Raw genomic sequence first — 17,377 nt, 5'->3', positions numbered from 1 at the left:
ATGGAATAAGTGGTCTTGTCATTGCATTTAGGCATTAGTCTGTAATTTAATTAAACTACATATTTTGATGTCACCTTGTACAGTATTTTAGATTGCTCTGTAGATGATTTTGTTATGTTTATTTAGTGAAGTTACTTAACAAATATGCCTCATCTTTCAAACTTTTATACTACTTCTTTTTCAGTATTTTTAAAATTCACTCACTAGTCAAAGAATTCTAATTGCTATCCATTTTACTGCAGGTTGTCAAAATAATTGTGAATGGAATTGTTAGCATTCGTCGATTAGTATCCTTTTTTAACACTGAGGACCTAAAGCAAGTGACAGGATCTGAGATTGGCCATAAATACAGTGTGAATGCACCAGATACATCTGGCAAAGATGGTTACCTGCCTGTCGAAGTAAGTAATAGTTAATTGCGACATTCTTGTACTTTCAATATAATTGATGATATCTTGACAAAAGAACTACAGAAGCTAAACTCAGGCTATGGTTTTTTGACCAAAATGAAAAGACGCCTTTCAGAAAATCTTTAAAAAAAAGACAGTATTATGTTTGATTATTAATTAGGAACTTCAGATTGATTGTTGGAATGAATATTATTGCCAATTCTTCATTGTACATGTAACTTATCCACAGCGGTATGTATGTGCTTTTGAATTGGAACTTCTAATTAAAAATTTATTTCACTAAAGCCACCTCCATTGGGATTCTGGGACATGTGTAAGCAGGACAATCACTGTTTATCTTACCCAATTGTATTAAAGTAGTCTTAATATTCAGTACAAAGTCTAAACCAAGAGTATAAGCTTACAGAGATAATTAATTGCTGTTTCATAAGGGGAAATAAAAAGTAAAAGCAAAACAATATTGAGAAAGAGAAGGGAAGAAAAGTAATTGTAAAAATTGAATTTTTAGTGCCAAAGTTTGTTCGGTAGTATTTGGTAAATTTTGTATCTGCATAGGAAAACAATCATCTTTAAGAGAATGGGCATGCATTTTTTTTTTCGTTTGTGAATTTCATGATAAGCATTTCATTGTTTCACTGTTGAAACTCAGGACATGATTCAGTGCATTTTTAGAGGAGTAAGGCAGAAATTTCTACTTCATTACACTTGTGTATCTTGCATGTCTTGGTGTCTGAAATTGCTGTTCGATTTATTCTTGAATATCTATAAGGACTGCTTGCTCACTGTTTACTGAAGAATCAAGACCAAGAGATTCAGTGATATTCCAAGTTGGATGTAAGATTGTTTTAATGTGAGAACATTGCCTTAATAATAAGTAGTGTTTCAAACAGTGAAAATTTCTGGCTGATGAGAAAGATCTAGCGTGGAATTTTGAAAAAATTATGGAAGTAATTAAAAAAAATTGAACATTTCTGCAAACAGTATTTGATGTAAGGTCACAGACATGATCAAGAAAATGCCAATTCCTCTTGTGAGAACAATAAGAAGCTAGAGGAACCCAGCAGGTCAGGCAGCATTCACAGATAGAAATGGTCAGTGAAACGGGAGATTGACCTTTTGGCCTATTTTGGGACCAAGACCACAGGAACGGATTGTTATGTATTAGGTATCAAATTAAAGAACAGGATGTCAAAGGTAGTATTTACTGGATTACTACAATAAGTAAAGGTACATTATGATGGTAGAAATCAGTGCAAGACAAGGATTGACGTTAAAGATGGGTTCTTATCCAAGGGACATGGGCCCTCCCACTGAGATAAGAGAAGCATTACCACTGGGACTGGCTACATCTAGAGTGAGATGGAAAGGATAAATAAAATAAATGAGATGGGGAAGAGAATTCAGGAGACACAGGGTAGAATGTTAGTACTACAAACATCAAATGCTGCACCTGCTTGAAACTTGAAATTTAGACAAAATTCAAGAAATGAACTGTTGGACATCTACAGAGAGAAAATCTAAGTTAAGATTTCAGGTCACCTTAATTAAAATTTCTTTCACCATCTTAACACATCTGAAACAAAACAAAGGGAAGAAATGAAGTATTTTACCTTTAGAGTCTGCAGATAAAACAAAAGTTAAAAAGATATGAAATAGTTAAACCAGGAGTGTGAAGTAATAATCATGGAATGAAATCTTTTCAATTTACATTACTGAAGCAGGCCTTCTAGCTTATTATGGTTGCTGAACAAAAATAAACAGGGTCATCTAGCCTCTTCTAACATCACAGCTCCAGCCCGTATGTAGCCCTGAGGGTTGCAACACATCTCTTGTTCAACCCAAATACATTTTAAATGCAATGAGAATTTCTGCCTCAGTCATCCTTTCAGGCAATGGGTTCAACTCCATTACAGCTATTACAGTGCTAGTGACCTGGGTTCGAATGCAGCACTGTCTGCAAGGAGTTTGTATGTTCTCCCCCATGTCTGCGTGGATTTTCACTGGGTGCTCCAGTTTCTTTGGGCACCCCCCCCCCCCCTCCCAAAACTTGTGAGGTTGTAGGTTAATTTGGGTGTAATTAAGTTGCATGGGTTTAAATGGCTGGAATCTATTTCTACCCTCCTGTAAATTTAAAAAAATTATGGGATTGAAAGGCAGCCTTCCAATATTTATTGAGGGCACAACATCACATGGTGTTATAATAGTGTAGATGGGAAGATAAAGTTGCCAAGTGAAACTAATAGTAAATAGGCAAAATTATGGCAAATGGATTTCTTGGCCAAGTACTGTGGATCTGAAAATGATAAGAGTACTGTTGTAAATGGTGAGGAGCTAGGAATTGTCAAAATTCCAAGAGCTATAGAAAATAATCAGATAGGACTAATGGAATGCTGTACAAATATAAGTCATCATGAGGAAATTACACCAGGATAGCATGAGTAGTTTATCTATTCAGGTATCAGTTATTTGGGGAGAAAGAAAGCAGGTTGATAATCTTGCATCATAATGTGATAGAAAGCCAAACTGCTTAATATTTAAATTCATTATTGTATCTTAAGGACTGTATTATGCCTCGATGAGGTCTTCTTTTTATATTGGCAATATAAGACGAATTCAGAGAGGTCAAATTGGGAGTTGGATGGAGAATTAAAATGACAGATAACAGGAAACTCAGATTACCTTTGCAACTGACTGGAAGCGTTCTGCAGCTCTCTTACCCAATCTACATTTGGCTTCTCCATTGTAGAGGAAACCCCACAATGTGACCATTAGGCTAAACTGAAAGTCCAAGTGAGCCATGGTTTTACCTTGATGGACTACTTGGGTCTCTAGATGGTGAGAAAGGGAAGGGGTAAAAGGGCTAATGCAAAATGTTATTTAATTATATCTGACATTTGTAGATCTTTGTTAACTAAACTATATATTGAATGTAAATGTCAAAAATTTCATTGAATTGTGAAATAGGCTCAGAATGATTCATTGTATGCATTTAAGGCTAATATATAAATTTGTTTTGTAAAAATTGTACAGCTCGTACAGACAGAAAGAAAAGAAGCACATGATTTAAATAACTATAATGATTCAGACAAATCCCATCTGGATGTCGTAATTAATTATTCTAATGAAGCAAAGCCAGAAGAAAAAGACGTGGAACTCGTTCCCAATTGCAGGTGAAATTTCCAATTGATTCATTTATAGTAAATTTGATGTAGTTATTTATTTCATACAATTATTAAGTATAAATAGCATAACCATAAATCTGTCTTAAAAGTTGTCATGGAGGAGGGGTGGCAAACCGTGGTTCACGAGTTACATGTGGCTCGTGGTAATAACATATATGCTGTGGTATAGGACGATCCAAAACTTAACACTTTCATATTAAAATGGGTCATCCTATACAAAGGATCTAAAATTCTTAACCTTGACCACAAAGTTGTAACACCGCCGCCATCTTCCTGCTGGCTTTGACACAATCTCATGCATGTCCCATTAGTTATTTGCGAAGCCTCAGCGTTCCTTTGCAGGGCCCATCCACCCGGTCTGACAAGGTCTGCTCTGCCTTTAAGCAGCCTGTTACAGGAGCCAACAGTTGTTTATTTTAAAATATCCAAATAAAATTTAAAGCTTTAAATGATAATTGGTTATTAAAATATTGTGATTTGCTTTTAACAGCATCCACTGGTCTGCGGTAAATGCCAGATTTGAGGGGGGAGGGTCGCCTCCTTCAAAGGGTATCATTCAAAACCACCATTTTAGGTGGAAAATCCAGGGTCATCCTATACATATATATATATATATATATATATATATATAAGTTGGCTGAGACAGGAATCATATGAGCCTCTGCTCACAACAGTGGTTTTAGTAGGCGAGGCATGCGATCTTGTGATTGTTGCGGCTCTTAAACATGTGACATTTATTATATGTGGCTTTTACATTAAGAAAGTTTGGTCACCCCTGTCATAGAGTAACATAACACTGCTGCATTTATGATGATCATCATGTTTACCTGTACTAATCCCACTTGCCTGGATTAATTTAAGATTCCTCCATGCTCTGATCATTCAAATACCTGTTCAGATGCCTCTTAAATGTTGTTATTGTTCCTTTTTCCACCTCCCACTTTAGCAGATGATTACAGATGTTAAAAACTCTTTGAGTGGAAAAGAAATTACCACTTGGATATCCTTTAAACCTCATCCCTCTTGCCTTTAAACCAAACCACTCTAGATTTAACAGTCCATACCGTGCAAAACAGACTCTAATCTGTGTGACCTATAATTTTATATACCTCTTTCATGTCCCTTTCAGCCTCTCTTGCACCAGGGAAATCTGACCCCTCCTTTCCAATCTCATATAAATTGAGATTTCCAATCCAGCCACATCTTTTCTCCACTCTCTATCTTAATGACACCCTTCCCATTATATGGCAACCACAAGTGTGACCGACCTGACATTTTGTACAATTCTAATGTAATGTCCCAGCTCTTGTACTCAATGCCACTATTGCCCCCAATGTGGGTGTCATCTGCCAATTTGCCTATCATGCCATCTACATTCTCATCCAAATCATACATGTATATGACAAATAATAGTGAATCCAACACTGATCCCTGCTGCATACCATTGGTCAAAGTCTTCTAATCTGAAAAACAACTCTCCATTCCCACCTCCTATCTATCACCAAGCCAATTTTGTACCCAATTTGCCTGTTTACCCTGGATTTCATGATCTTGCACAATTTAATCAATTTGAAGGTGTTGTTAATCACAATTATATCCTTCCTTTTGCATTTTTACTGTTCAATGTCTTGCGGATTTAAACATTTGGATTTGCATTGTAGATATTTTTAATAAATAGTTCATTATCTAGAAATCTGAATAAAGTATTCAATGCACATTATTAAAGAACAATTCTTGATCTTTAAACCCTATCTATCGTAATGTTGAAGGTTCCTTTGGAAAAGATACTGCCCAGCAAACGTCAGACAATTGATGTATTCTTATAACTAGGTGCATTTATTCAGATGAGGATTTGTTTTCTATACATTTTAAAATAAAAGTGCATCTGTTTCATCAGAGCAAATTTAGCCATGATTCCCAGAGAGCAAGCTCATTTGGGCAGTAGATAAGTAGTAGAGCTGCCACCTTGTGACACCTGATTTCCTGCTATTGTTGACCAAACAATAAACTTGTCAGGCCCAACCAAAATCAGGAGGCATAAGATTATTGGGTTAGATATTTGTTATCATCTTTTTATCACTCAAAGGTTAGTCCTAGCCTTTTTACCATACTACCTTTTGCCTCCTCTAAACAATTTAATATGTTTCTCAAATATTCTCGCATCTGGATAAATAACATCCATCTGCTTTTACTTTTTATCTTTAATCTCTTTGATAGTTTTAAAGTTTAACACAAAGCTATTACATTGCCAGCAATCTGAGTTCAAATCCAGCACTGTCTGTAAGGAGTTCGTACATTCTCCCCGTGTATGCGTGGAGTTCCTGTGGGTGCTCTGGTTTACTCCCACATCCGAAAGACATATGGGGGTAGTGGGCTAATTGGTTAAATGGATATATTTGGTCAGTGCAGGTTTGTGGGGTATCAAAGCTGGTTATCATGCTGAATTTCTAAACTGAATTAAAATTCTAAAAGTTGAACTTTTGAATTTTACTATTGTTGCTTCTTCAGGGTGGGGACATTTCTCACGAGTTGTGAAGGTTTGAAGGAATAGTATTTATTAACAGCAAGGTCACATGAACCATGTGGAAGGGCATCCAAGATATCACCAACTACAAGACTACACCATTTGCTTGTGCTGGTGATGCCTCTCTCCCAGATGCACTGAACAACTGTGTGCTTTGAAGTTAAAAATGATGCGGTGGTGAAAAAGACCACCTCTCCTCCAAATGATCAAGTGCTGTGACTCGCAGTGGCCAATGTGAATAGAGAGTTAGCCAAGTGTGGTGCGCTGTTAGCCAGAATCAGACACACACAAGGTAAGACAGTACAACAGGCTTTAATCCACAAAGACTTCCACAGAGCCAGGCTGGCTGTGGCTGCAGCAACTCTGAGTGAAGTCTCGGGAGGCCGGCGCAGGCTTATATCCCGGAGGGTGATTGACACCCGATCAGGTGGGGCTTGATCCATTCAGGCCGTCTGATTGACAGCCGCCCAGGTGTTGTCCTGTCCCCTTACACTCCTGCAGGTACAGAGGTTGCCCCCTGCAGTAGGCTGGTGGTGTACCACCACACCCAAGGTCAAACCATAGAAAGCTGCTGGACCAGATAACATTCCCAGCAGAGTTCTCAGGGGATGTGCGGTTCAGCAAACAGATGTTCTCACTGACATCTTTAACATCTCCCTGAGAAGCGCTGTGTCCCAACGTGCTTTAAAGCTGGCACCAGGAGGAGTCACGTGATGGAGTAGTGGCCGGTAGGAGAATATCAGCCCTCTCCAGAAAAGAAGGAAAAAAGTAAAGAAAAAGCAAAGCCCCAGAGACACAAACCACAACAAATAAAAAATAAAGGTGTGGAGGAAATGGCACCAAAGAAAAAAAAGCCAAAAACAACAGGAAGAAAAGGAGAAGGAAAGACGCCGGAAGAGAAAGGTGAAGGCCTTTCCTGTACGAAGAAGCAGGGACCCGCCGTGGAAAGAGGAGCCCACTCCCTGAGGTCAGTGGAAACCCCGCAGGGTCACGGCCCACTGAACGCAGGAGTACAAAGATGGCTCACGGAGCCAAACAGAGGTGTGCAACCGCACAATGCGCACGACAAAGACAACACCGACGGGAGGGGGGACCAGCTGAGAAAGACCCGTCAGCAGGGCTCCCAGCGGGAGGATACAGAAAATAATGGGAACGGGAGGGATGAGAATGAAAAAAGGAAATCAGAGACACAACAGATAACCAGCCCAGAAGAAGAGGACCAACATCAAGACACCATAAAAACAAAATACCCAAAAAACTGAGACAAACAGCCCAACAAGAAAGTTAGAAGAGACACACATAAAAGGAAGAGAAGAAGAAGACACAAACCCTAGAGCAGACACAGAAGAAGAAGAAAGAGAACATCATGCTCTGCACAGAGAAATAGAAGATAAAGGGAATGGACTGTACGTAGATAAAAAAAAATTCAAGAATATATGGAAGCAGTAAAAGAATGGCAGACACGAGAATTTAATGAAATAAGAAGAATAAAAGGTACAGAAGTAAAAGTGAGTAGATTAGAGATGGTCATGACAGAAATAGGGAAAAGAGTAGACAAGGTGGAAGAACGAGAAACAGCTGTAGAAATGGAAGTGGACAACTTAAAAATAAAATTGGAAGAAACTGATAAAAAAGTTAAAGAAACACAGGAGTTGTTGGCTCAGAAGATAGATATAATGGAAAACTATGATAGGAGAAACAATATAAAGATATTAAGGAAGATGAAGAAGGCAAAGATATGAAAGAATTTATTAAAAGCCTTCTAATGGATCCCCAGGGTCCTAGGAATGCCAGAAATACAGGAAGGAATGGAAATAGAAAGGGCACACAGAACATTAGCCCCAAAAGCACAGCCACAACAAAACCCAAGATCCATTCTAGTAAAATTCCTGAGATATACGACAAGAGAAAATATATTGGAGAAGGCAATGAAAAAAATGAGAGAAGACAAAAAGCCACTGGAATACAAAGGTCAAATTTTTTTTTTTCTACCCAGACATAAGTTTTGAGCTCCTGAAGAAGAGGAAGGAGTTTAACGCAGCAAAATTGATCCTATGGAAGGAAGGCTATAAATTTATGTTAAGGTATCCAGCGGTGCTTAAAATAGTTATCCCAGGGCAGCAAAGCAGTCTGTTCTCGGATCCGGAGAAAGCACGAGAATTTGCAGAACACCAGCAAAATAGACAGAGAGATGAAGAGATGTAACAAGAACAAGAATGACGACAAACTTCATATAAATAAGAAAAATAATGTATATGTAAGAACTAAGAAGGGGAAGAAAAGGGAAGAAAGGAAGTAAGGGGAGAATTAAGAGGGTGAGCTTTGTTATATGTGAAGATAAAAGTCTTTTCTGGAGGGGGTTGGGTGGGAGAGAATAACAGTCTCTGCAAAATCAGTTGACGCTTGCGAGCGGGTTCGCAATCCAAATGGAGAGGGGAGTTGTGGTTGCCCGGCAAGGGACAAGGGGCAACTCAGAGAGGGGGGGAATTTGGGGTTAAGGGAATTTTAGATATGGGAATAGTGGAAATATTTTATGTTTTAGAAGTGTTGTCTTACAGTTTGTTCAAAAAAAAACAGAAATGGATAAGGAGGAAAGGTAGTGATGAGGAAGCAGAAATGAGAGGTAAACAAAGTATGAAATGGCTATGTTGAACTATATAACTATAAATATTAATGGAATACATAACCAAATCAAAAGGAAAAGGCTGTTAAATTTACTGAAGAAAGAAAATATAGCTATAGCATTCGTGCAGAAAATGCATCTAACTGAAGTGGAACACAAGAAATTAAGGAGAGACTGGGTAGGGCACGTAATGGCAGCATCATATAATTCAAAAGCAAGAGGAGTAGCTATATTAATCAATAAAAATGTACCAATCAAAATAGAGGAGGAAATAATAGATCCAGCAGGGAAGTAGGTAATGATAAAGTGACAGATATATTCAGAATTTTGGAATTTCTCAATATATATGCACCTAATGAAGAGGATCAAAAATTTATGCAAGATATCTTTTTGAAGATTGCAGATATGCAGGGGAATATACTGATAGGAGGGGACTTTAACCTTAATTTGGACTCAAAAATGGACAAAACTGGACCAAAGACTAGCAGAAAGAACAAAGTAACCAAATTTATGGTTAAATAGATGGAGGAAATGCAACTTTTGGATATATGGAGGAGACAACACCCAAAGGAGAAGGAATACTCATATTATTCGGGTAGACACAAAACATATTCAAGGATAGACCTGTTCCTGTTGTCAGCACACATCCAAGGGAGAGTTAGAAAAACGGAATATAAAGCTAGATTGTTATCAGAACACTCACCCCTGTTATTAGCAATAGAGCTGGAGGACATCCCATCGAGAATATATAGATGGAGAATAAACTCCATGCTACTTAAAAGACAGGATTTTAGAGAATTCATTGAGCGACAAATTAAAATGTACTTTGAAATAAATACTGAATCAGTGAAAGATAAATTTATACTATGGGATGCAATGAAAGCGTTCATCAGAGGGCAGATAATAAGTTATGTAACTAAGATGAAGAAGGACTACAATCAGTAAATAGAACAGCTGGAAAGGGAAATAGCAAGTAGAGAAAAAGAATTAGCCACAAGGGAAGATACAACAAAAAGAAGAGAATTGGCAGACAAAAAAATAAAATACGAAACATTACAAGCATACAAGGTGGAGAAGAACATAATGAAGACAATGAGCTAGGAGAAAAAATGCACAAAATACTAGCTTGGCAGCTTAAGACAGAGCAAACTAAAAGAACGGTATTGGCATCAAGGAAAAAGGACAAACAAATTACATATAACCCAACGGAGATCAATGAAAACTTCAAGGAATACTACAAGCAATTATATCGAACTGAGAACGAAGGGAAAGAAGACAAAATAGATGAGTTTCTATCTAAAATTGAACTACTGAAATTCCAAGAAGAGGAGCAAAACAAATTAATAAAATCATTTGAAATAGAGGAAATACAAGATATATTAAAAAATCTACCGAACAATAAAACGCCGGGAGAGGACGGACTCCCATTAGAATTCTATAAAACATTTAAAGACTTATTAATTCCTCTTCTCCTGGAAGTAATGAACCAGATTGAAGAAACACAAAACATTCCAGATTCGTGCAAAACAGCAATAATTACAGTAATACCAAAGATGGGGAAAGATCCACTAACACCAGCATTGAACAGACCAATATCTCTACTCAACACAGATTATAAGATAATAGCTAAACTATTAGCAAACAGATTGGCCGACTATGTACCAAAAATAGTAAAACTAGATCAAACTGGATTTATTAAGAAAAGACGAACAACGGACAATATCTGTAAGTTCATTAACTTAATCCATGCAGTACAAGGAAAGAAGATGCCAACAGTGGTGGTTGCCTTAGACGCAGAGAAAGCCTTTGACAGAGTAGAATGGAATTATTTGTTCAAAGTGTTACAGAGGTTCAACCTACCAGAGAAATATATTAATTGGATTAAAGCATTATATGAGGGACCATTGGCGAAGGTGACAGTAAATGGATATATTATCAAACCAATTTAAATTAAGCAGGTCAACTAGGCAGGGATGTCCACTATCTCCCTCACTGTTCGCATTAGCTATAGAACCATTGGCAGAACTGATAAGAACAGAAAATAAAATAAGAGGGATAAAAATAAAAGAGAAGGAATATAAAATCAGTCTTTTTGCAGATGACATCATAGTATACTTAACAGAACCAGAAATATCAATAAAAGAATTACATAAGAAATTGAAGGAATATGGAGAAGTATCGGGGTACAAGATCAACGCAAATAAAAGTGAAGCGATGCTAATGAATAATGAAGATTTCACAAAGTTTAAGAAAGAATCACCATTTAGATGGCAAACACAAGCAATCCGATACCTAGGTATTCAACTAGATAATAATCTAGGCCATCTATACAAATTAAATTATCAGCCATTAATGAAGAAATTGCAAGACGACTTAGAAGATTGGAAAGATTTACCACTAACACTGATAGGAAGGGTAAATTGCATTAAAATGAATATCTTCCCAAGGACACAATACCTATTCCAATCATTACCAATTCACCTAACAGAGAAATTCTTCAAGGAGCTAAAGAAAATAATAAGGAAATTCTTATGGAAAGGGGGGGGGGGGAACCGAGGATAGCGCTAGATAAATTAACAGAATGGTACAAACAAGGGGGCTTACAGCTACCAAACTTTAAGAATTATTATAGAGCAGCACAATTAAGATACCTATCAGATTTTTATCAAACAAGGGAAAAACCAGATTGGACCAGATTAGAGCTAGATAAAATAGGGGATAAGATATCTGAACATATACTATATAAGTGGGATGAAAAGATGGTGCAACATGGGAATTCACCAGTACTGCACCATCTGCTCAGCATTTGGAAGAAGATTCACGTAGAAAGGAAAAAAACAAATTATCAACTACCAAAATTAATATTGATGCAAAATCAACTAATCCCCTTCACAATAGATAACCTTTCCTTTAGAGAATGGGAGAGAAAAGGGATCAAAAGAATAGAAAATTGTTTTTTGGGAAATAAATTATTATCTTTTGAACAAATGAAGTGCAAATATGGTATAAACTCGCGGTACAATGTTTGCATAGCACCAACTGAAAAACCTACTTGAAGGACAAATTGGGAAGCAGGCTGAAGTTACAAGAAGGAAGCAATTTTGAATATGTGATTACAGACACAATGATAATTAAAAGATTTATAACAAACATGTACATCAAACTGCAAGAGAAAGAGAATGAGGAAACAAGCTGTAAACCCAAACAAAAATGGGAACAAGATCTAAACATAAAGAAAAAGAACGAAACATGGGAAAAGCTATGCTTCGGAACTATGAGAAATACAATAAACATGAGATTATGCATGATACAATATAATTGGTTGCACAGGCTATATATCACGCCCCAAAAGTTAAATAAATGGGATCCAAAAGTATCAGATAGATGTTTTTGCTGTAAGAAGGAAACGGGAACAACAGTACGTGCAATTTGGGCATGTGAGGAAGTGGAAAAGTTTTGGGAAGATCTAAATCAGGTATTAAATAAAATCACAAAAAGCAACATACCAAAAAATGCAGAGATCTTTCTTCTAAGTAATATAAGAAGTAAAGAACTTGGACTCGATTTGGATGAAGCACAAAAAAGATTTATTATGATAGCCTTAGCTGTAGCAAAAAAAAATATTATGTCAACCTGGAAATTAGAAGATAGCCTGAGAATACAGCAATGGTACATAGAAATGAATAAATGTATTCCATTGGAAAAAATAACATATAAAATAAAAATAACATCACAGTATTCGAACAAATTTGGGAACCATACATGGAACACAATAGAAAAGTCCTACCGCGGACATCCACCACCTAAAAGGAAAGAAGAAAATGACTAAATGAACTGACCCAATACGTAAAAGTGGATGACACAAATCTCGTTTATTTTCATTGTGTGATGACATTGTTTAATGGGTTTAATGTATCATATATGTTGAATGTTGAGTGGGTGGGGAGGGGGAGTGAAGATGGGAGGGGGAGAAAAGGGGAGAAAATTACACTGTGTATATTCAAGAGGGAAATGTTTGTGTGTATTTTGGTCAGTATGGTTCATAGTGTGAAAAATAAAAATAAAAATTTTAAAAATGCCGGCACCATTGTCTGTGTCCTGCCTCAATGACTACTGCCTTGTCGCACTCACGTCCATCGTCATGAGGTGCTATAAGAGGCTTGTCATGGGGAACATCAAGCTCCTGCTGCCCCCATCACTGGACTCCCTGCATTTCGCATTCAGGTCCATCTGCTCTACGGATGATGCCATCATCACTGCCCAACTCTCACTCACCTGGAAAATAAGGACTCGTATGTTCGAATGCTGTTTATCAACTTCAGTTTGGCATTCAACACAATCGTTCCTCAGTACCTGATAAGGAAATTGAGCCTGCTGGATCTAAACACCTCCCTCTGCAATTGGATTCTTGACTTCCTGTCGGGTAGACCTCAAGCAGTCTGGATCGGTAACAGCACTTCCAAGACTATCACACTGAACATGGGCCCTCCCCAGGGTGGCGTGCTTAGTCCACTGCTGTTCACTCTGCTGAACCACGACTGTGCAGCTAAACACAGCTCAATCCAGATCATCCAGTTCGCTGATGAAAAGAAGGTGATAGGCCTTATTAGTAAAAATGATGTGTCAGCATACAGAGATGAGATGCAGTTGCTAACAGACAAGTGCAGAGCCAAAAATCTGTATCTGAATGTTTTAAAAAAAGAACAAAAGAGATAGTTGTTGACTTTAGGAGGACCTGAGGGGACTACACTCCACTGACCATAGATGGCTCAACTGTTGAGGTTGTTAAGAGTATAAACCTGCTTGGAGTGCACTTGGTGGAGAATCTCACCTGACCCTTAATACCAGCTCCATAGCCAAGAAAGCCCAGCAGAGCCTTTACTTCCTGCAAAGGCCGAGGAAAGTTCATCTCCCACCATCCCTCCTCAGTACATTCTACAGAGGATGTACTGTGAGCATCCTGTGCAACTGCATCACTGTCTGGTTTGGAAGTTGTACCACCTCGGACCGTAAGACCTGCAGAGGATAGTGAAGTCGGTGGAAAATATAATTGGGGGCTTTCTTCCTACCATGAAGGACATCTACAACACTCGATGCAGGCAAAAGGCAATAAACATTGTGAAGGTCTCCACACACCTCTCACGTAACCTTCTGTCATCTAGTTGGAGGTACCATAGCACACAGGTCATTTCGTTCAGATTGGGCAAGTTTTTTTTCCCCTCAAGCCATCAGGCTCCTGGATTCCCAGAACGTGTGTGGATAGTGTACCGTGAACATTTACTGTATATATCTTAATATTTCAATATGTTTAACTTCTATTCTAACTTATATTTATGTAAATATGCTCTGTGGTCCTGGAGAAACGCTAACTTGTTACAAGTTAGAATTGTTAATAGAATTCTTGTGTCATTAGAAACGGCAAAGATTTTTAAAAAAAGCACCCTTATGGGAGTTATATACAGGCCTCCAAATATGAGCCAGGATGTGGGGTACAAATTACAAGAGGAGTTGGACAAGGTATATAAGATGGGCAATATAATGGTGGTCATGGGGAACTTCAAATGTAGGTAGAAAAGGAAAATCAGGTTCATCCTGGACCCCAAGGGAAGGAATTAGTAAAATGCCTACAAGATGGTATTTTTGGGCAGCTTGTAATCAATCCCACTAGGGAAAAGGCAAATCTGGATTTGGTGTTGTGCAACTATTCAGATTTGATTCGGGATCTTAAGGTAAAAGAAATCTTGGGAGACAATGATAATACTATGATAGAATTAACCCTGCAATTTGAAAGGGAAAAGCTAAAACCTGATGTATTTGTATTTTAGCTATGTAAAAGTAACTACAGAGACACTGGAAAGGAGCTGCAAAAATTGTTTGGAAGGGGACTCTAGAGCAGTGGTTCCCAACCTTTTACTTTCCACTCACATACCACTTAGGGAATACTTAAAGTGGTATGTGAGTGGAAAGTAAAAGGTTGGGAACCACTGCTCTAGAGGGTAGAGCACCAAAGGGCAGGAGCTTCTAGGAATAAATGGAAGATGCAGGAACACTTCATTCAAAAGAAGAAATAGCATTCGATAGCAATGATCAGGCAACCATTCCTGATGAGAGAAGTCATAGACAACTTAAAAGCAAAATAGAAGGTTAGAGGGAAGCTAAAGGACCTGGAGAAGATGTTACCATTTGTGGGAGAATCTAGGACTGGAGCACACTGCCTCAGAATAAAAGGTCATCTCTTTGGAAGAGAAATAAAGAGTAGCTTCAACCAAAGGTTGGTGAATCTGTGGAATTCCTTTTCACAGACAGCTGTGGAGGCAAAGTCATAGGGTATATTTAAAACAGATAGTGTTGGGTTTTTGATTAGCTAAGGGAAGAAACCAACAAAGTGAGGTTGAGAGGAACAAATAAATTGTGGACAAATGGCAGAGCAGAGTTGATGGGCCAAATGGCCTGATTCTGCTCCAACATATTATGAGGGAGGGGGCACTTATAGGAATATGGGGAAAATAAAATACAAAGGGATTAATGTAGGATAAATGTAAAATGGGTCGTCTTTATCTTGGACATTTTAAAAATACAAATCAATCTAAATGAAATATTTTGCTCTTCATTATCTTTGAACTTAATTACAGAAGTTTGCATAGGTCAAATCTTTACTTAACTGAATGCAATATTTTTCTTTTCCTAGTTTGAACAATATACTGGAGATCCATAATGGTTATTTTACATGGAATAGTAATTCTGAGAAATCTTTTCTTCAGGATATCTCAATAAAAATTTCCAGAAATAATGTTACAGCCATTATAGGCAAGGTAAGGTAATATATTTATCAATCTGTTAATGTTATTTATATTGTGTATCTTATCTAAAAGATCACATTAGATTACTTTACCAAGTGCAATACAAATCCTGGTCGTGGGTGAAGCCATGATTTATAATTAAGACAGTTTGTGGTGATTGAAATGATGAGATTTGATAAAGATGGCAAAGCAAGGTCATTTGCAAGTAAAACTGAAAGGAACTTATTCATGCCAAGATAATAGGTCTAGACTCTTCTCTCCCCAGATGGCTTGATTATTATGTATGTTCAAGCATGAAAATTTGGTTCCTCTAAAATACTTAACGAACTTGAAGTTTAGAGCACATGGAATCAGCAGAAGCATTTTGCAGTTCAAATAGATGCAGAATAAATCTGTCTCCTCACAAAGTTGGCTGAAATTCTACGGTTTCAAGTTACATTTTTCATATTGCCTTTACTGCTACTTGTTCCCTGAAAAAAACTGACAATCAAAAATGCCTACTTGTTTGAGTTAGCCACATAAGTTCAATAACAAGGTAGAAAATACCATTTCATGTCAGCTTGAATGGTAGGTATAAATATTGAGACAAAATTTCCATGGTACCTTTCTAGAGGATTTAATAGGATTTGATGAAAGAGAAATAACAAAGCTGGTTTTGGAGCAGACTCGATGGGCCAAATGGCCTGCTTCTATTCCTTTATCTTGTGTTTCTCTGGTGGGGAAATCCAGAAAATAGGGTAATTGCAATTTTAATTTAGATGAGATGATGAGAGTTTTTGTTAGGTGGGGGATTGCATGTTGCAGCTCCATAAAACTTTGGTTAGACTACACTTACAGTATTGTGTTCAAGGTTGCCTAATTATAGGTAGGATGTAGAAGCTTTAGAGAGGGACCAGAGGAGATTTAGCAGGAAGTGTTAGTGTGCTAGGGCTTTTCTTTTTAGAGCAACGGAGGATGAGAGGCAACTTGACTGAGGTGGAGAAGAGTAAGAGAGACATAGATAGAGTGGACAGCCAGGCCGGCAGTAGCCAATGTCACCCATTTAAGGTGAATGGAGGAAAGTTTAGGGAGGTGTCAGAAGTAATTTTTTTTTTAATGCAGAGTGGTGGGTGCTTATACTGTTCTATATTTTTCTCACTGCTCCCTCCAGGCAGAAGCTACATAAAATCTGAAGTACATCCAGGTTCAAGAACATTTTTTAATTCAACACCTGTCAGGCTTTTGAACTTCCCTGTATTACCCTGACCATAAGTTCGTCCGTGACCACCGAAAGATGTGTCTGCATTACTGAAATAACGCTTTTCTTACACTAGCTACATTTGCAAATATTAGTTTTTCTATCCTTTTATATTTATTGTCTCTTTTTTGTCTTGCCATGCTATGGCAATTTAATTTATTACCAGTGTAGTTAGCATATCTTAAGTACCTGTTTCACTTCAGCAAGTAAGAATTTTAGTCCAACTTTATATTGCACTTTTGCATTTGACATTTCACTCACATTGACAATAAATTAGAAAATAAGCTTTGTTACCTAATTGTTGGTTTTGTTAATTTTTGTTCATTTCAGGTTGGGAGTGGAAAATCTTCCCTCATCTCTGCCATATTAGGAGAAATGATTCACGTCTCTGGTCATGTACTATGGGGATCAGCTGATCAACCTGTGGCATATTCAGCACAAGCGGCATGGCTGAAAAATGCCTCTTTACAGGATAACATTATGTTTGGAGAACGTTTTGATGAAGAGCGTTTGCAGACAGTAATTGACGCCTGTGCACTTCAGCCTGATATAGCCATTTTACCAGCAGGCCAACTGACAGAGATTGGTGAAAAAGTAAGTG

The 17,377-nt window shown here is 37.6% G+C and overlaps 1 protein-coding gene across 7 annotated transcripts in view; it reads left to right on the top strand.

Annotated features, from left to right (window-relative positions):
* Positions 1-17,377, top strand: part of LOC138755372 (ATP-binding cassette sub-family C member 8-like) — a 162,472-nt gene that overhangs the window by 96,467 nt on the left and 48,628 nt on the right. For all 7 annotated transcript variants that reach the window (XM_069921223.1, XM_069921224.1, XM_069921225.1 and 4 more), the window contains 4 exons: positions 243-401; positions 3,441-3,580; positions 15,428-15,551; positions 17,107-17,370. In XM_069921223.1, coding sequence (XP_069777324.1) covers positions 243-401; positions 3,441-3,580; positions 15,428-15,551; positions 17,107-17,370 — 687 coding nt within the window. The remainder of the gene's footprint in view (positions 1-242; positions 402-3,440; positions 3,581-15,427; positions 15,552-17,106; positions 17,371-17,377) is intronic.

This window comes from Narcine bancroftii, chromosome 2, assembly GCF_036971445.1.
Source record: "Narcine bancroftii isolate sNarBan1 chromosome 2, sNarBan1.hap1, whole genome shotgun sequence".
In the NCBI taxonomy this organism is placed as follows: Eukaryota; Metazoa; Chordata; class Chondrichthyes; order Torpediniformes; family Narcinidae; genus Narcine; species Narcine bancroftii.
This window is presented reverse-complemented; position numbering and strand designations above follow the sequence as displayed.